Source organism: Tachypleus tridentatus, chromosome 6 (genome assembly GCF_004210375.1).
Source record: "Tachypleus tridentatus isolate NWPU-2018 chromosome 6, ASM421037v1, whole genome shotgun sequence".
Taxonomy (NCBI): domain Eukaryota; kingdom Metazoa; phylum Arthropoda; class Merostomata; order Xiphosura; family Limulidae; genus Tachypleus; species Tachypleus tridentatus.
The window spans coordinates 7,405,469-7,427,489 of record NC_134830.1 but is presented as its reverse complement, the minus strand read 5'-3'; the positions used below and the strand labels follow the sequence as shown (position 1 = coordinate 7,427,489).

At 35.8% G+C, this 22,021-nt stretch overlaps 1 protein-coding gene across 1 annotated transcript in view; it reads left to right on the top strand.

Annotated features, from left to right (window-relative positions):
- LOC143251889 (carbonic anhydrase-related protein 10-like) overlaps nucleotides 1-22,021 on the top strand; it is a 193,492-nt gene that overhangs the window by 154,070 nt on the left and 17,401 nt on the right. Inside the window, exon 5 of the mRNA XM_076503222.1 lies at nucleotides 21,843-21,944. Within this exon, the coding sequence (XP_076359337.1) occupies nucleotides 21,843-21,944 (102 nt within the window). The remainder of the gene's footprint in view (nucleotides 1-21,842; nucleotides 21,945-22,021) is intronic.

Sequence of the window (22,021 nt, the reverse complement as noted above, 5' to 3'; positions counted from 1 at the left end):
TCAGTCTTTTACTTTCTCTTTAAATAACCGTTTAGTACTCTTGCCCTCCGAAGAAAGGCTTTCGCGTGTGTGTGTCTGTTTTTTCACGCGTGTATCTCGAAAATTAGTAGACCAATGTAAACGAAAGTTTTAAACATGGTTGGAAGTCAGTGTGAGTCATTCCGAACTGTGGATCGCTTTGAAGCGTCTTTTATTATGGGGTATTTTCGCTTTTTTAGGATTCGTAACTGTGTAAAGTGTCACCGTATCTGTACCGGGTTTTATGACACATTAAGGGTGAGAATCCTTATCCCCATACAGAAAATGACCATGATTGTTGATCATTCTGAATCTGAAAAGGATCTTCCGCGTTTTTGAAAGTAAAATTTGACGTTATGCATGAAGTCTTGAAAAGGAGCGATGGGCACGAGGATATAGAATCTCTCTGATTACCTGATGTAAACACGTGCAGTCTTGTAAAGGAGCGATGGGCACGAGGATATAGAATCTCTGATTACCCTGGTTTTTATCTATAATCATTTTGTACTTTCTCTTCGTGATACCATTTGCCACGACGTCATATTGTTTCTTTAAATAATGAAGATATAATACGCTTTTATTGTCCTAAAAAACATGTATTTAATGAATGCTGCATGTAAAGGCTATTTCCATAAATACCCACCAGGTGCATCATAAGCCTAATCACATTGATCAGTGATATACGTTAAACTGCTTTCCAAGGCACTATAATACATTCAGGAACAGAGCTGTACAGAAGAGATAGATTAACGGTAGACTTTTAAACTAATTTTTATAAGCTATTTTTGCTACAAACTAATATTGTATATCCATGACTTTGATAATTAGGGTTCCTACTAACATATGAGGTATTATAATACACATATCGTAACCGTTCAGTAGTTGAATACTGACACCAGAGCGACTTCACTGCGGTATATAAATGCGTAAATATACATGTCCGCTAAATATTAAATAAATACGACTTCCCGTCACGTTACAAAAGAAAATTAAAATTTATATTTCAGTTAAACAACTCTATTTAAATGAGGTTTCTCTCCGAATAATGATTGTTTTACTCAATTTAAGCAATTCTAAGACCATATTACTTCAACAGAATGTGTACTTGTTATAGCTCCAGAGCATTTTCAATATGATTTTCACACTATATAATAGAGTATGTAGTAATAACCATAAAATATCTACTCTATGAAACAGGAAACTAAACAGGTAAAAAAAGAATTTTTACCTAAAGTATGCCCTCTGTTACAGGGAAGACCTGTAAGAAACAATTAATACTACACCAACTGTTCCAGGGAAGACCTATAAGAAACAATTAATACTACAGGAACTGTTACAGGGGAGACCTATAAGAAACAATTAATACTACAGGAACTGTTACAGGAAAGACCTATAAGAAACAATTAATACTGCAGCAACTGTTACAGGGAAGACCTATAAGAAACAATTAATACTACACCAACTGTTATAGGGAAGACCTATAAGAAACAATTAATACTGCAGCAGCTGTTACAGGGAAGACCTATAAGAAACAATTAATACTATAGCAACTGTCACAGGGAAGACCTGTAAGAAACAATTAATACTACAGGAACTGTCACAGGGAAGACCTATAAGAAACAATTAATACTACAGCAACTGTTACAGGGAAGACCTATAAGAAACAATTAATACTGCAGCAGCTGTTACAGGGAAGACCTATGAGAAACAATTAATACTACAGGAACTGTTATAGGGAAGACCTATAAGAAACAATTAATACTTCAGCAACTGTTACAGGGAAGACCTATAAGAAACAATTAATACTGCAGCAACTGTTACAGGGAAGACCTATAAGAAACAATTAATACTGCAGCAACTGTTACAGGGAAGACCTATAAGAAACAATTAATACTACACCAACTGTTATAGGGAAGACCTATAAGAAACAATTAATACTGCAGCAGCTGTTACAGGGAAGACCTATAAGAAACAATTAATACTGCAGCAACTGTTACAGCGAAGACCTATGAGAAACAATTAATACTACAGGAACTGTTATAGGGAAGACCTACAAGAAACAATTAATACTTCAGCAACTGTTACAGGGAAGACCTATAAGAAACAATTAATACTGCAGCAACTGTTACAGGGAAGACCTATAAGAAACAATTAATACTACACCAACTGTTATAGGGAAGACCTATAAGAAACAATTAATACTGCAGCAGCTGTTACAGGGAAGACCTATAAGAAACAATTAATACTATAGCAACTGTTACCGGGAAGACCTATAAGAAACGATTAATACTGCAGCAACTGTTACAGCGAAGACCTATAAGAAACAATTAATACTACAGGAACTGGTACAGGGAAGACCTATAAGAAACAATTAATACTACAGAAATTATTACAGGGAAGACCTATGAGAAACAATTAACACTACACCAACTGTTACAGGGAAGACCTGTAAGAAACAATTAATACTACACTAACTGTTATAGGGAAGACCTATAAGAAACAATTAATACTTCAGCAACTGTTACAGGGAAGACCTATAAGAAACAATTAATACTGCAGCAACTGTTACAGGGAAGACCTATAAGAAACAATTAATACTACACCAACTGTTACAGGGAAGACCTATAAGAAACAATTAATACTACAGCAACTGTTACAGGGAAGACCTATAATAAACAATTAATACTGCAGCAACTGTTACAGCGAAGGCCTATGAGAAACAATTAATACTACAGGAACTGTTACAGGGGAGACCTATAAGAAACAATTAATACTACACTAACTGTTATAGGGAAGACCTATAAGAAACAATTAATACTGCAGCAACTGTTACAGGGAAGACCTATAAGAAACAATTAATGCTATAGCAGCTGTCACCGGGAAGACCTATAAGAAACAATTAATACTGCAGCAACTGTTACAGCGAAGACCTATAAGAAACAATTAATACTACAGGAACTGTTACAGGGAAGACCTATAAGAAACAATTAATACTAGAGAAATTATTACAGGGAAGACTTATGAGAAACAATTAATACTACAGCAACTGTTACAGGGAAGACCTATAAGAAACAATTAATACTGCAGCAACTGTTACAGGGAAGACCTATAAGAAACAATTAATACTATAGCAACTGTTACAGGGAAGACCTATAAGAAACAATTAATACTACACCAACTGTTACAGGGAAGACCTATAAGAAACAATTAATACTACAGCAACTGTTACAGGGAAGACCTATAATAAACAATTAATACTGCAGCAACTGTTACAGCGAAGACCTATGAGAAACAATTAATACTTCAGGAACTGTTACAAGGAAGACCTATAAGAAACAATTAATACTACAGGAACTGTTACAGAGGAGACCTATAAGAAACAATTAATACTACACTAACTGTTATAGGGAAGACCTATGAGAAACAATTAATACTGCAGCAACTGTTACAGGGAAGACCTATAAGAAACAATTAATGCTATAGCAACTGTCACCGGGAAGACCTATAAGAAACAATTAATACTGCAGCAACTGTTACAGCGAAGACCTATAAGAAACAATTAGTACTACAGGAACTGTTACAGGGAAGACCTATAAGAAACAATTAATACTAGAGAAATTATTACAGGGAAGACTTATGAGAAACAATTAATACTACAGCAACTGTTACAGGGAAGACCTATAAGAAACAATTAATACTACAGCAACTGTTACAGGGAAGACTTATAAGAAACAATTAATACTACAGCAACTGTTACAGGGAAGACCTGTAAGAAACAATTAATACTGCAGCAACTGTTACAGCGAAGACCTATAAGAAACAATTAATACTACAGGAACTGTTACAGGGAAGACTTATAAGAAACAATTAATACTACAGCAACTGTTACAGGGAAGACTTATAAGAAACAATTAATACTACACCAACTCCATCAGGAAAGTCTAGTTTTGCTATTTTATAGGATTTACGTCTCTCTTTACTACCAGTGAACTTAATGTTGTCAGTATATAATAGTTAAAAGGTAACTTATAAAACTAATAGTGTCCGTTATCTTCCATATACAACTCGTATGAATCAGCTAGCTAATGTTTTACTTCATTTGTCATGGCTGTCTTATGTAGTAGTTCATTTATATAAATATATAACATATATTAGTTTGTTAGAACCAAAACAAGCTAAATCAAAAATAAATAACGCTGCAATAATTGCAAATATCCCAGAGTACAAACTATAACGTGGGATGTAAAATGTTTCCTAGAATGTAGAGGTGACTAAAGAAATAGGTGGGGATACACCGTCTATCATCCTGAACCTCCATTTGCCAGTTTCGCATAAAGAAATAAAATAAAGTAATAGAAATATAAATTAAGAAAGCAAAATATGGGGGCTCACAACATCCACACGTCTATATCACCTTTCACTGCCTGCAGACAGTTGTGGGAAGGTGACTGCTCGGCTTGTTTTTGGTTACAAAAAAAAAATCAAATGTAACTTGTCAGAGGTTTGGATTTACTCTTTGGAACGTAGTTATACCTTTTGATTTTTTATTTAACTATCGGTATTAATTTTCTATATATTAGAAAGATACAGAAACAACCACAACAAAACCAATTTTACACAAAATACATAATAGAAAAAACGTGAACTTCCTACAGCATGTCTTAAATTTGGATGAAATATGAATGAACAGTATATCACGATTTACAATAAAAACATCCACAAAAGAAGTCTGTTATACCAGGACCCAGATCACAGAGTGAGAAAATTAGTAAAGATGTGGTACGTTGTGGGCTTCAGCATACTTTGAAGTTTCTTCTAAACATCTGAGTCTCGCGATATTTCGGTTATACCAGAAGTACCGTGTACCGTAACACACTTTTGGCCTCTCTTCCTCTGGTTCGGCCCAGCATGGCCAAGTGGTTAAGGCAATCGACTCGTAAACCGAGGGTCGCGGGTTCGATTCCACGTCACACCAAACATGCTTGCCCTATCAGCCAGGGGGGCTTTATAATGTAACGGTCAATCCTACTATTCGTTGGTAAAAAAGTAGCCCAAGAGTTGACGGTGGGTGGCGATGACTAGCTGCCTTTCCTCTAGTCTTACACTGCTAAATTAGAGACGGCTATCGGAGATAGCCCTCGTGTAGCTTTACGCGAAATTCAAAATAAACCAAACGGAATCCTTAGGTACATAATAAACCAAAAACAAAACAGGGAACATTAAAGAATGACGTATCAGATTTGTGCCTCAGTGTGGATATTTGTTTTGTGGCTGTATTTTTTATTGTTTAAAGTGTGTTGTTGTTGTTTATTCATTTACTTATTTAACTTTTTTTTTCTTTTTCCTTCTCCACAAAATTAAACTTCAGACAAACCGGAAATTGTTTTGTGAAACAAAATCGGTTAAGCCATACAAGTGACATGATTCCTTTGAGGGTGTAGTTCAATTTAAACGTGGTGTCATATCACACAAAACTTGTTGCAGAAATCCGTTTCCTCACTTATCTCTCAGACAATATAACAATAATATGTTACTGCAACCCACTGGCATATATGGGCCGGTTATTCTACTTGTTGCTAATCCAGTTATTTCGGTAATGTTTTGTATCAGTGGATAATTTTACCAGTCGCGATGACTTTAAGTTTTGTAATATTGCAGTTTCTGCCAAAAATAGCCTCCCATCCTCAGTGGCACAGTGGTATGTCTGTGGACTTACACACTAAAAACCGAGTTTCGATTTCCGTGGTGGGCAGAGCACAGATAGCCCATTGTGTAGCTTTGTGTTTAATTCTAAACAAACAACACACAAAAATAATTCAGATTCCGGGCAAAAATGTTCTTTAATTTGCCCAGAAATCAATTTACTAATAAAATAGACTGCTCATGATTTGGATTAACACATCATTTTTGTAAAGTTTAAATTTCGTTTCAAATCGTTAGATAGAATATGTTAATTGAATATGCACTTTGTCTTCCATCATCCAATAGGATGGTTTCCGTTAATTTTGTAGCCTTCCATGAACCGACAGATTTGTAAACATAGTTACCTCTTTGGTTTTGAATCAATACACCTATAACTATTCTATAATTCAGTTACCTTTACTACTGTATTACTACTTTGATGGCCTGAGTGACGTATCCATTGTTTATCCAATCCAAATATCTCTTTCCTCAATCGTGCTTTTGAAGTGGTTTTCATCTGTATGGAATCTTTGATGCAAATTATAATAACACACCTACAATACTCTGATCTTCATATAATTAAAGATAATTTGCCAAATATTTGTTTAATTGAACCAATCGATTGGTATTATCAACTTTCTTTGATAACCTCTAGATGATCTAAAAAGGTTGAAACGTTGCTCTGTACTCCATTTTAATAAGACTTCTAATACACATACATTGTGAAGCCGTCTTAAGAATACATTTTTAAGTGGGTTTCTCGTCATCACAAACCTAACAAATTGGCGTAAGTAACTTTTTACATCAATATTCTCAACGTAGCTAGCAGTAAAAATACCCAAAAGTTTTGTGTTTAGTAGACTTTACTAATGTTTAAATTATGTCGATACTATTACTGTAAACAGGATCGAGCAAAAACAGTAATGACGTCTGACTCACTCCCTCTGGTGGCAGGAATAAGTTTAAAAATAGGTTATATGAGCAACGTTTATCATCACTTTAAATACGAGTATTATTAACAACTTATCGTCACTGTATATTTGAAAGTTATATTAACAACTTATCGTCACTGTAGATTTGAAAGTTATATTAACAACTTATCGTAACTGTAGATTTGAAAGTTATATTAACAACTTATCGTAACTGTAGATTTGAAAGTTATATTAACAACTTATCGTCACTGTAGATTTGAAAGTTATATTAACAACTTATCGTCACTGTAGCTTTGAAAGTTGTATTAACAACTTATTGTAACATGAGAAAGAAAGCCTCACTAATTTTAAATGTGAAGATATGACTGAGAGCTGAAACCCTGGAAAAGTGGTCTTACACAACCAAATGTAAAGAAGAGGTTTGATAATAGACTGAACCTTCCTGATTATTTTACGACTTGCAATAGAGTTAAAATGTGGTGTCAGTGTGGTTTTTGTTTGTGTTTTTTATAGAGGCCGTTTTCCAGTGTGACCGCCATAGGAGTCATGATTTCACGTATTTGTCCATAACTTCTGTTATAGATGAAGATTTGGTGTGATTTCAAATTGCAAGTATTTGTGTTTGACTTCGTTTACCATGAGTATCTGGTACTAATCGTTAAAAACTAATAATATAGAGATTTTATTTCAAAATGGCCGTCAATTATAGGTCAATATTTTCTTTTATCAAGTTTGTACACAAATCTGATTTCTAACCTCAAATTATGTCAAGTAGTAGCTAGTTTTTGGTAAATAGTATCAGATAATTCAGTAGAACACAAATATAAAGAGGACGTAGAAACATAAATTTTAAAAAAGTCATTTATTATGATTCAAAATTGCTAGAATAAAATCAATGATTTTAAACAGCTAACGATAAGACAATAGACAGTTAACAATAACACAATAGACAGCTAACAATAAGACAATAAACAGCTGACAATAACACAATAGACAGCTAACAATAACACAATAGACAGCTAACAATAACACAATAAAAGCTAACAATAAGACAATAAACAGCTAAGAATAAGACAATAGACAGCTAACATTAACACAATAGACAGCTAACAATAACACAATAAACAGCTAACGATAAGACAAAAGACAGCTAACAATAAGACATTGCCGGATGACATTGTAAATCAGTATAATCATTGAATTCTTTAGAAATACGGCCATAATCTGACATCTGGGTACTGTGTCATTGATACCGTATGCTACAGTACAACACTAAAGGGAGCACTTTATAAACATAATGGCTATAGTGACTTATATCTTCAGTAAACAATTACTGACCGTTCCATTGAAAATACATATTTTAAAAAGTCATCCCCATGGGTCAGGAAGTCAAATACAATTGATTAAATTTTGGAATCGCATCATATCTTCATATAGAATAGAAGTTGTGGTCATATACGAGAATCATTATTCATCTAGGTGCCATATTGGAAGATGGCCTCTATTATTTATAAAAAAAAAACAACTAAAATAGCTGACAGTAGTTTAACCTCACTGCAAGTCTTATAGTAAAAGAAAGGTCCATTTTAACTCGAATATACCATCAAACATTTTCTGTACATTCTGTAAACTTGGTTATTAGAGCAGATACAGAGTTAACCCTAAGATGACCTAAGAAGATCGAAAGGTTTTGTACTTTATTTCAAGTAAAGTTCTAATACCCATACCAGTCGTCTTGAGAGCACATAGAAACACAAGTGGCTCCTAGTCTAGAGAATCAAACATCTTATTTTAGCGTTGTAAATCTATAGACTTATCGCTGTCACTGCAGGGAACTCATTAGGAGAGAAAACGGGGGAAGCCAATATTCCAGAACAATGATATTTATCTTGTAATCTTGTAGTTTTGTAGAATAAATTTATAGAACTTTTACATACCGTAAAACACTGAACCAATCAGGAAGAAAAAATATTGTATTTGAAACTTAAGAAAAGCTTAGTTTTATATCTAGAATGAATTCAATAAATACTGTCGTTTTGAAATAAATGTTTAACGTCTGTGATAACGCACGTGGTTGTCAATAATGACTCATTCCTTTAGTACTGATTATCTGAAACAGCACAGCGTAAAGTAAATATATATCACATAGATTTGGTTTTACCACTGAAAATGTCATTGAATAGATTTAATGGAGAACTGATTTTTAAGTAGTCTTTAGTTGCTAAGCTTGGACATAAGAGCTGGTAAAGTGTTTTCATTAAATTCAAAACTTTGTTGCTTTTCACTAAGGTATCACCAACAACCACGTGTCGTTCGTTGTCTCTTCCATCTCAAAGTAATAACCATTCATTCCACACCTTCCGATTTCATCAGTAATTATCCAGGCCCGCTAAAGACGTTCTCGAGCTAATACGAATGACCACTAAAGACGTCCTCGAGTTAATACGAATGGCTCGATATACTGAGATTGCCTTTAGGCATTAGCGGAACTATCCTTTTAGGGAAACTGGCTCGACAGATGTCCCTAAGATTCACTAATAAAAGTGATATAGTCGTGTGCAAATGAAGACATTTATTGTATGCTGCGTTTTCTTTATATATATATATTTTATTATCAAATCTCAGTGAGCCAAAACCAAAATAGAAATTTTAAATGGATAAAGAGTGAGGAATAATTATTAAGATACGGGGGAAAAACTAAAACATTTTTACTAAATAAGTTGTAATAATTAAACCAGAGAAAACTTATAAAATGATTATTAAAGATGCATATATAAATCTACTTAATATTCACCCATTATAAGACAAATTGTTGAAACCTATCGGAAAAAAATAATATTACTATGAAATAAATGTAATGGTTTAACAATGTTATATTAATGTGGACTACAATGTAAGGGTCTGACAATGTTATGTTACTCTGAACTACAATGTAAGGGTCTAACAATGTTATGTTACTGTGGACTACAATGTAAGTGTCTGACAATGTTGGGTTAGTGTGGACTACAATGTAAGGGTCTAACAAAGTTGGGTTAGTGTGTACTACAATCTAAGGGTCTGACAATATTTGGTTAGTGTAGACTACAATGTAAGGGTCTGACAATGTTGGGTTAGTGTGGACTACAGTGTAAGGGTCTGACAATGTTGGGTTAGTGTGGACTACAATATAAGGGTCTGACAATGTTGGGTTAGTATGGACTACAATGTAAGGGACTAACAATGTTGGGTTAGTGTGGACTACAATGTAAGGGTCTAACAATGTTGGGTTAGTGTGGACTACAATGTAAGAGTCTGACAATGTTATGTTACTCTGAACTACAATGTAAGGGTCTAACAGTGTTATGTTACTGCAGACTACAATGTAAGGGTCAAACAATGTTGGGTTACTGTGGACTACAGAGTAAGGGTCAAACAATGTTGGGTTAGTGTGGACTACAATGTAAGGGTCTGACTATGTTGGTTAGTGTGGACTACAATGTAAGGGATTGACAATGTTATGTTACTCTGAACTACAATGTAAGGGTCTAACAATGTTATGTTACTGTGGACTACAATGTAAGGGTCTAACAATGTTGGGTTATTGAGGACTACAATGTAAGTGTCTGACAATGTTGGGTTAGTGTGGACTACAATGTAAGGGTCTGACTATGTTGGATAGTGTGGACTACAATGTAAGGGATTCACAATGTTGGTTAGTGTGGGTCTACAACAATGTAAGGGTCTGACAATGTTCTAACAATGTTGGGTTAGTGTGGACAACAATGTAAGTGACAATGTTGGGTTACTACAAATGTAAGGGTCTGACAATGTTGGATTAGTGTGGACTACAATGTAAGGGTCTACCAATGTTGGGTTAGTGTGGACTACAAAGTAAGGGTCTAAAAATATTGGGTTAGTGTGGACTACAATGCAAGGGTCTAACAATGTTATGTTACTGTGGACTACAATCTAAGGGTCTAACAATGTTGGGTTATTGTGGACTGCAATCTAAGGGTCTGACAATGTTGGGTTACTGTGGACTACAATGTAAGGGTCTGAATGTTGGGTTAGTGTGGACTACAGTGTAAGGGTCTGAATGTTGGGTTAGTGTGGACTACAATGTAAGGGTCTGACAATGTTGGGTTAGTGTGGACTACAATATAAGGGTCTGACAATGTTGGGTTAGTGTGGACTGCATGTAAAGGTCTAACAATGTTGGTTTAGTATGGACTACAATGTAAGGGTTTGACAATGTTATGTTACTTTGAACAACAATGTAAGGGTCTAACAATGTTATGTTACTGTGGACTGCAATGTAAGGGTCAAACAATGTTGGGTTACTGTGGACTACAATGTAAGGGTCTAACAATGTAGGGTTACTGTGGACTACATTGTAAGGGCCTAACAATGTTGGGTTAGTGTGGACTACAATGTAAGGGTCTGACAATGTTGGGTTACTGTGGACTGCAATGTAAGGGTCTAACAATGTTGGGTTAATATGGACTACAATGTAAGGGTCAAACAATGTTGGGTTACAGTGGACTACAGTGTAAGGGTCTGAATGTTGGGTTAGTGTGGACTACAATGTAAGGGTCTGACAATGTTGGTTTAGTGTGGAGTGTGGACTACAATGTAAGGGTCTGGACAATGTTGGGTTAGTGTGGACTGCAATGTAAAGGTCTAACAATGTTGGGTTAAAGTGGACAACAATGTAAGGGTCTGACAATGTTGGGTTAGTGTGGACTACAATGTAAGGGTCTGACAATGTTGGGTTACTGTGGACTGCAATGTTGGGATCTAACAATGTTGGGTTAGTGTGGACTACAATGTAAGGGTCAAACAATGTTGGTTTACTGTGGACTACAATGTAAGGGTTTGACAATGTTGGGTTACTGTGGACTGCAATGTAAGGGTCTAACAATGTTGGGTTAGTATGGACTACAATGTAAGGGTCTAACAATGTTATGTTAGTGTGGACTACAATGTAAGGGTCTAACAATGTTGGGTTAGTGTGGACTACAATCTAAGGGACTGACAGTGTTGGTTTAGTGTGGACTACAATGTAAGGGTCTGACAATGTTGGGTTACTGTGGACTGCAATGTAAGGGTCTAACAATGTTGGGTTAGTATGGACTACAATGTAAGGGTCTGACAATGTTATGTTAGTGTGAACTACAATGTAAGGGTCTAACAATGTTGGGTTAGTGTGGACTACAATGTAAGGGTCAAACAATGTTGGGTTAGTGTGGACTACAATGTAAGGGTCTGAATGTTGGGTTAGTGTGGACTACAATGTAAGGGTCTGACAATGTTGGGTTACTGTGGACTACAATGTAAGGGTCTAACAATGTTGGGTTAGTGTGGACTACAGTGTAAGGGACTGACAATGTTGGTTAGTGTGGACTACAATGTAAGGGTCTGACAATGTTGGGTTAGTGTGGACTACAATGTAAGGGTCTAACAATGTTGGGTTAGTGTGGACTACAATCTAAGGGTCTGACAATGTTGGGTTAGTGTGGACTACAATCTAAGGGACTGACAGTGTTGGTTTAGTGTGGACTACAATGTAAGGGTCTGACTATGTTGGTTAGTGTGGACTATAATGGTGGGTTAGTGTGGAGAACAATGTAAAGGTCTAAATGGTGTGGGGACTACAATTAGTGTGGACTACAATGTAAGGGTCTAACAATGTTGGGTTAGTGTGGACTACAATGTAAGGGTCTGACAATGTTGGATTAGTGTGGACTACAATGTAAGGGTCTGACAATGTTGGATTAGTGTGGACTACAATGTAAGGGTCTACCAATGTTGGGTTAGTGTGGACTACAATGTAAGGGTCTAAAAATGTTGGGTTAGTGTGGACTACAATGCAAGGGTCTAACAATGTTATGTTACTGTGGACTACAATGTAAGGGTCTGACTATGTTAGTTAGTGTGGACTACAATGTTATGTTACTGTGGACTACAATGTAAGGGTCTAACAATGTTGGTTTTGCGTGGACAACAATGTAAAGGTCTAACAATGTTGGGTTAGTGTGGACAACAATGTAAGGGTCTGACAATGTTGGGTTAGTGTGGACTACAATGTAAGGGTCTGACAATGTTGGATTAGTGTGGACTACAATGTAAGGGTCTAACAATGTTATGTTACTGTGGACTACAATGTAAGGGTCTGACTATGTTAGTTAGTGTGGACTACAATGTTATGTTACTGTGGACTACAATGTAAGGGTCTAACAATGTTGGATTAGTGTGGACTACAATGTAAGGGTCTACCAATGTTGGGTTAGTTTGGACAACAATCTAAGGGTCTGACAATGTTGGGTTAGTGTGGACTACAGTGTAATGGTCTGAATGTTGGGTTAGTGTGGACTACAGTGTAAGTTTCTGAATGTTGGGTTAGTGTGGACTACAATGTAAGGGTCTGACAATGTTGGGTTAGTGTGGACTACAATGTAAGGGTCTGACAATGTTGGGTTAGTGTGGACTGCAATGTAAAGGTCTAACAATGTTTGGTTAAAGTGGACTACAGTGTAATGGTCTGACAATGTTGGGTTAGTGTGGACTACAATGTAAGGGTCTGACAATGTTGGGTTACTGTGGACTGCAATGTAAGGGTCTAACAATGTTGGGTTAGTATGGACTACAATGTAAGGGTCTGACAATGTTATGTTACTCTGAACTACAATGTAAGGGTCTGACAATGTTATGTTACTGTGGACTACAATGTAAGGGTCTAACAATGTTGGGTTAGTGTGGGCTACAATGTAAGGGTCTAACAATGTTGGGTTAGTGTGGACTACAATCTAAGGGTCTGACAATGTTGGGTTAGTGTGGACTACAATCTAAGGGACTGACAGTGTTGGTTTAGTGTGGACGAATGTAAAAGTTGAATTAAATAATTTCAAATCTTGATGACAATAACAAATTATTCTCCCATGTTTCTGAACTTTTATATAGCGATGGTACTTATACACCTTGAATTTTTAGAGTTGTTACGACTGCAGTATTTTTAATTTGATGTAAAAATTAAATGGGACCTCTCAGTGATCTTGAGAGAAGGAAAAACAGCGTTGAAGATAGTTTACTATAGTAACTGAAACTTCTTGTAGAAAGATATTAAAAAGTTCAACTTTTGGTTTCCATATAAATACAGTGTGTTTATTAAATGAGTAGTGACTGTGAAACTTACATTGATGTTATGTATGTCTAACTTTGAGAGCACGGAATTCACGTGACATCAGCCAATGATAAACACGTGGTTAAAGGGAACGTGTTAAAATGCTGACATTGCGTGGACAGACTCTTCCTAAATATTTATATATTTAGATAATCAAAATATTTTCAGATCAGTGAATTATAATTTACAGTATACCTATCGTCATGAGTATCTTTTACTGCGCATGATACAAAGTTCTAGTGTGTCACATTTAAAACGCTATTAAACTACTTTTTGTTTACGTTACACGAATTAGAATAGCATAAAATCTTAGCCAATATTTTAATAATATATAAGTTTAAATATCTTAATTATACAAAGCAATATTTAACCAATCCTCAGCTTCTTCCAGTATTACACACGTGACAAAGATAAATGTACATGTTATTATCCCTAGTTTATCCATTACCCACCGAAAATGTACGAAATTAAACGTAATTTACTCTCTATAAAGCCTTCATTTCTCAGCCAAACCATAATTTTTATAGCTTTCTATTTTGTTTGGTTACAGAGCTATCAAACAGAAACTCAGACCCCTTCTCAGACCTCTCACATCCTGTTTCGTAATTCTTTAATAGTTCACTCTTATGTTTACTTATATATTAACTGTAACCAATAGAAACTCGAGTTTTTCATCTGTAAAATGACGTTACAACATAAACACTAAAGACGGTAATGAACCGCTACTCTCTACCCTAACGGCTCGTTTGGGTTGAGAAAATATTTTACGTAGAAGGGCAAACAACGTTTCGACCTTCTTCGGTCATCGTGAGGTTCACAAAGAAAGAAAGAGGTGTAACTGACCGGAAGCTGACCACATGTTTGGAAGGGGTTGTGTAACTGAGTGTCGAAATGTAGAGGGCGGTGTTAGGTGTTTGAATATATAATTTTATATTTTTTATTTTATTATATTTAATATAGGTATAAAGGCGTTCCTTTATATTGGTTTATATTGTCGTGTTTTGTATAGTTTAAAACTATACCAAGTTAGTTTTAAAACTCAGAACTTGGAGTTTGTCGAATCCACGTAACGAGTCTGTGACATCAGTCCTATAGAGGTTTATTTTATTTTCTCTTCTAAATGTCTTCAATACGTTTATGCCCTCGTGTTTTGTTTTGTTTTATAATTTTCACTCAGTGTTCCAGTAACGTTTAATCCTTTCACTACTTGTATTTTTTGCTTCATCTACAAAAATGTACATTATTTCTATGTTGGTCTACGCTGGTTCTCCATTTTATTTTAAAAAAGTGAAATGGGTTATATTAAACTCGCACAGATAGCTGTGAAATATGGGTTGTAATAAAGTCACACTAACAACTGTGAAGGACCAACATGGCCAAGCGTGTTAAGGCATTCGACTCGTAATCCGAGGGTCGCGGGTTCGAAACCCCGTCACACCAAACATGCTTGCCTTTTCAGCCATGGGGGCATTATAAGTTACGGCCAATCCCACTATTCGTTGCTGAAAGAATATGACTAGCTACCTTCCCTCTAGTCTTACACTGCTAAATTAGGGACGCCTAGCGCAGATCGCCCTCGTGTAGCGCGAAATTCAAAACAAATAAACAACTGTGAAATATGGGACGCTATAACTAAAGACAGACGCTATAATCGTTCGGGAGGGAGGAAGAGGTCAAATGTACCTGACCCTCCTGGGTATTTAACATCAATACCCAAATACCGACACAGTGAAACTATGGGTTGTACACTTAACTGTATGGATTGCAAGTGTAATACTTCAGTGGACAATGTTCCAAACCAGATAATGTTACGATGTTCTGACTTCTGGTATTTAATTTAAAACCTAGAATCAGTCAACAGATTTTGGTAGTGGGGTGCTATTTAAACATTTGCACGTGTCTTATACTTGGCATACAATTCGCTGTTTTGTTCGAGGCCTGTTCTAGTAGTTCACACATGGCACGTGTTAGCTCATTTCAACAGTGATTTAGTTTCGAACTTTCTTGTTTTAATGCACCTGAAAAGTGACAGTTATTGATAGTTTGTTAAAGTTGAGTTGTGTATTATTATTAATATTCCTAACAAATATCATACTATAGTGTTCATGTACACCCCTATGACGGACCCTGAGTTAGCTTTTTTTCGGGGGGGGGAAGTGGTCCACCACGCAAACCTAGACATTTTAAAATGGTGTAGTGAATATATTTGTTTGAAGTTAAGTATAAACCTATACAATGAGATATCTCTGCTACACCAAGCACAGGAATCGGAACCCGGTTTCTTGGATTGTAACTCCGCAGACTTACCATTAGGGGTCTACTAAATATATGATTTATATGTTTACTTTAAATTATTTGTTTGTTTGTTTTAAATTTTGCGCAAAGCTACATAAGAGCTGTCTGCGCTAGCCGTCCCTAATTTAGCAGTGTAAAACTAGAGGAAAGGCAGGTAGTCACCACCGCCAACTCTTGGCCACTCTTTTACCAACGAATAGTGGATTGACCGTCACATTATAACGCCTCCACTGCTGAAAGGGCGAGCATGTTTCTTGTGACGGAGAATGGAACCCGCGGATTACGAGTCGAGTGCCTTAACCACCAGGCCATGCCGGGCCTGTGTAACACAAATCAAAGTGTAGGGGTATGTGTATTACGTCTCGAACTTTGGACCTTTTTATCGTCAGTCATGCGTGGTAACAACTAGGTCGCGCTCGTAGTAAAAGTTTATTTTTTAACGAAAACCTGCACAATTTGCTATCTGTGTTTAGACCGCCACCTAAATTCTAGTGCTGAACCAACGGGAGGTAATCTTTGATAAACAAAGACACACTTATTCTCAAGCCATAAAAAAATGCATGTTTACATTTAGTATCTGTTTTTTTATATATAAACATAACCCATAATTAGTTCAATATTGTATTAAAATCCGTTATTATCATATTAAAAAATAACAAAACTCTCGCCGATAGTTTGAAAGTGTACTTTCTATTCTGTCCGTGAGGTGTCGCTAGAATAAGTTAGACTTTATAAAAACACAGAGGATCCAGAAGTGAGGTGAGTACATGATTTAGTGTTCTCATAACAACGAAGTGAATAAGTAAGTGTTAATGAATGCTTTATTTATTTATAGGAATCCTCAAATCAAAGTATAAACATAATTAAAACTGTACTTTGGTAAAAGCCACGTGCCCAATTATAGCTTACTTTTTTTTTAAATAACATTTCTTACATAACTACCAACTAACAAGCACGAATATTTTTATTGAATGTCAATGCGAAAGAATTAGTTATGAAATTGATGTACTCTACTACCAAGAACTGTAACATATATACTATTTTATCTCCTAAAATTATCCCCACCCTGTTGCTCAGCGGCATGTTTGAGGGGTTATACAACTAAAAACCTGGTTTCGATACCCATAGTAGGCACAACAAGGATTTGCTATTCTGTAACTTTGTATTTAGCAACCAACAATTACAAATAAAATGACATTTATGCATAAGAATATTATAGTAAACCCTAAGAATCAAATAACACATTACAAAAGCAACCAGACTGTTTGTTTGCTGGTTTCTTTTGAAGTTAAACGCAAAGCTACAACATCGGCTATTTGTGCTATCCCCACTATGGGTATTGAAACCTGGTTTCTAGCGTTGTTAGTACAGAGACTTGCCGTGGCACTAGGGGAAATAAACATGTTAAATTACTTCTCTGAAACCATAAAACTCGGCAACCTTACTAGTGTAAAAATTAATATATATGTTGGCATACCTAAATTAATTTTTATTTTATCGTTGTTTTTTCGCTGGTAAGTTCTTTATATTGTCTAGTGAAAATAATTTATTTTCTAGTCCACCTAACGACAACAAATTACTTTATCGCATCCATTAATGTTTTTACAAGCTTTACACGTCGCAAGTTGTTGTAGGCCTACGTTTCAAAAGACGTCAAACAACTTGCTTGTTTGTTGAAAGTAGCTCGAAAAGCGTGGTAGTAAGCATAGATCCAAATACTGTGTTAAACACACTAATTGGTTCAACTGGCTCTACTCTAGAAATACAAATCTTTGTAATTTGCCTATTGACAGAACGTCACGCGCTATCTTGCTTAACATCTAAGTTAAATATCATTAAAATTATAAAAATAGCTTACAACAATATTCTCGTAATGTATATCAAATACGTATTAACAATTTTTAAATAGCATGGTTGTTAGAACATTCGGCTCGAAATCTGAGATTCGCGAGATATTCGTTCTTTTATTTGAAGGAGAGTTATAATTAATGATCTGCTTCACTGTTGTTGTTGAAGAGCAGCTCAAGAAAGGGCGGTTTATGTTGCCAGCTGTTTACCTTCCCTAAGTTCGGCAGTTCAAAACTAGGGGCCCGGCATAGCCAGGTGGTTAGGACGCTCAACTGGTATTTCGAGGGTCGCGGGTTCGAATCCCCGAGACATTCAAACATGCTCGCCCTTTCAGCCGTGGGAGGCGTTATAACGTGCAATCAATCCCACTATTCGTTGGTAAAAGAGTATTCCAAGAGTTGGCGGTGGGTGGTGATGACTAACTGCCTTCCCTCTAGTCTTATACTGCTAATTTAGGGACGGTTAGCGTAGATAGCTCTCGTGTAGCTTAAGGCGAAATATCAAACGAAACAAAACCAATAGTGTTAGAAAAGTAATTATTTTGTCCTTCCAATAAACGACGGAAGAGGCCGCTTTCGTAGAAGCAACATGAAAGTTACGTCTAAGTTTCTTCAGAATTAGGGACATATATTATTGTTAAATGTTTTATTAAACCTCAGTATAAAATGAAATGTTTTCTAATCTTTTTAGATGCAGGAGAGAAATATTAATGTTTATTTATATGGAAATAAGTAAATACATTCATATTGATATGTGTATGTACGTGTTTCTGTAGTTACATACACGTAGACAGTGCCATTAATTGATCTTATTCAGAGTACGGATATTACAAAGAAAGCTTTTATGAAATCCTCTTCCTATCATTCTGAATTAATTTAAACGTATATTATTTAATGAAATCTCCAAATCCTATTAATTTCTTGCCCCTTGTTTGACGTATTTAATGAAGACCACGTATATTATTTAATGAAATCTCCAAATCCTATTAATTTCTTCCACCTTGATTGACGTATTTAATGGAGACCACGTATATTATTTAATGAAATCTCCAAATCCTATTAATTTCTTCCACCTTGTTTGACGTATTTAATGGAGACCACGTATATTATTCAATGAAATCTCCAAATCCTATTAATTTCTTGCCACGTATTTAATGGAGACCACGTTGAAATCTCCAAATCCTATTAATTTCTTCCACCTTGGTTGACGTATTTAATGGAGACCACGTATATTATTTAATGAAATCTCCAAATCCTATTAATTTCTTGCCCCTTGTTTGACGTATTTAATGGAGACCACGTATATTATTTAATGAAATCTCCAAATCCTATTAATTTCTTCCACCTTGGTTGACGTATTTAATGGAGACCACGTATATTATTTAATAAAATCTCCAAATCCTATTAATTTCTTGCCCCTTGGTTGACGTATTTAATAGAGTCCACGTATATTATTTAATGAAATCTCCAAATCCTATTAATTTCTTGCCCCTTGTTTGACGTATTTAATGGAGACCACGTATATTATTTAATGAAATCTCCAAATCCTATTAATTTCTTCCACCTTGGTTGACGTATTTAATGGAGACCACGTATATTATTTAATAAAATCTCCAAATCCTATTAATTTCTTGCCCCTTGGCTGACATATTTAATGGGGACCAACATTAAGTTAGATTTTTAATTTTAAGCGCTGAATCCTAATGTTTTCAAGAAACGTACTTTTTTTCCCTCACAGGCGTAGTTATATAGGAACACAAAATTAAAAGATTTTAATATTTCGTAAAATATCCATAATTTGTGAGAATTCTCTCTCTTACCATGCTGGTATAACCTCCTAAATAAAACATTCAATAGACTTTAATACACTTCTAAACAAAGGTGTTTGTTTGTTTTTTGGAATTTCGCACAAAGCTACTCGAGGGCTATCTGTGCTAGCCGTCCCTAATTTAGCAGTGTAAGACTAGAGGGAAGGCAGCTAGTCATCACCACCCACCGCCAACTCTTGGGCTACTCTTTTACCAACGAATAGTGGGATTGACCGTCACATTATAACGCCCCCACGGCTGGGAGGGCGAGCATGTTTGGCGAGAATCGGGCGCGAACCCGCGACCCTCAGATTACGAAGCGCACGCCTTAACGCGCTAGGCCATGCCAGGCCATAAACAAAGGTGAGGTTCATAAATTGTATTGTTTGTATAAAGTTGGTTACCTTTTCAGTATACGGAACTATGTTTCATATTATACGAATTTGATATCCGTATTCATCACTCTCATGTTTTAAAACTAAATTCAAATTAGATTACATGCCAAACTTTTTAAATTACTCAGTTTTGAAATTTAAAAAGAAAAATTTATACATCGATGTAAGTTTCTCTAAAAAACTGTTCAATTATAATTTGTTTATATTTCTATTTTATCAATAAAATAAGGCCATTGAAAGTTTTGCTTCAAAAGTAGAAGTAACGGTTGTACTGTTATGTCGTGTAAGTAACTCGTACACATGTGACTTGTACCATTTTTTCCTGACGGAAATATTTCTTATATTGTGAACTGTTATCTGAAAACAACAATATCCGCTGACGTTTGTGTTCATTAAAACTCACAAGTTACAAGACGTCGAACCTTATTCACTGCTGCGAATACGAAATGTTGTAGAGGTCTCTTTCTGAATGGTCCTGCAACCCCAAGCTGATCCATGTTCCTGTGTTTCCTCCAAAGAATATCCTCGTCTTGGAAATTCTAAATCCCTGATCTTAATATTAATTCACCTGAACGGAAAGAGATGTTATGTAGCCTTCCAGAAACGGTTAGTTTTCTGTCATCATACGACCTTTGAGCACCAAACAATGTCAAAACATAGTTGTAATACGTTGTGTTCCACCGCGACTTTGTACCGACTGTGGTTTTTACATGATTCAGTGATTTGGCATATTCAAAATCATTGTAGTGTAACGTACTCCATTTTTTCTAGTAGCTAATTGACGCTGTCATTATGCCCCTATTGGAACAGCGGTATGTTTGCGGAGTTACAACGTTAGAAAACGGGTTTGAGTACCCGTGATGGGCAGATCACACATAGCCCATTGTGTAGTTTTCTATTTAACTTCAAACCTAATCTAATCTACTAATTTGTTTTAGAGCATGTACGCTATTTTATCTTTAATTATACAATGTTGTATTTATTTTTGCCATCATTTTATTATTTCAATCTTGAACGTTTCATTTTAATACCTTCATGTATCTTTACCCGTGATAATTAGATATCTCTAACTTGAAGCCATTTGTAATTGTTTCGTTTTGCTTCCAATAATTCATTTATATTGCATTTATGTTGTAGTTTTAATGACATAACTAAAAAGTCAAAGACCAAACTAAAACACTAACGACCGATTAAAAATATTTGTGGGAAACGAAACTTTAGAAATATCCTAGGCCTGGCATGGCCAAGCGCGTAAGGCGTGCGACTCGTAATCCGAGGGCCGCTGGTTCGCGCCCGCGTCGCGCGAAACATGCCCGCCCTCCCAACCGTGGGGGCGTTAGAATGTTACGGTCAATCCCACTATTCGTTGGTAAAATAGTAGCCCAAGAGTTGGCGGTGGGTGGTGATGACTAGCTGCCTTCCCTCTAGTCTTACACTGCTAAATTAGGGACGGCTAGCACAGTTAGCCCTCGAATAGCTTTGTGCGAAATTCCAAAAAAAAAAAAGAAATACCATAAATAATATGTTTGTCACGGCCTGGTGGTTACGGTGGTTGATAGTTCGAACCTATAAAGAAAACTAACCTCAAAACACTGATCTTCAATCTTAACCCAATATTCTTTATTGAAAGCACGACAAGAAAGTGTGATACGAAAACACATAGATCAATAGAACAGATAATACAGTTAAATGTATCTTTTCTGCAGCTACAGATTATTGGTTACAACTCCGATCTCTATCCGAATGTGACCGAAGCTGTGAAAGCCCATACGAACCAGGGCTTGGTTGGAATATCCGTTATGGTGCAGGTGAGAGACATTGTTCGAATGGTACACATCGACCAAACTATTACGTCATCTTACTAACATAGTGAAAGCTATAACAG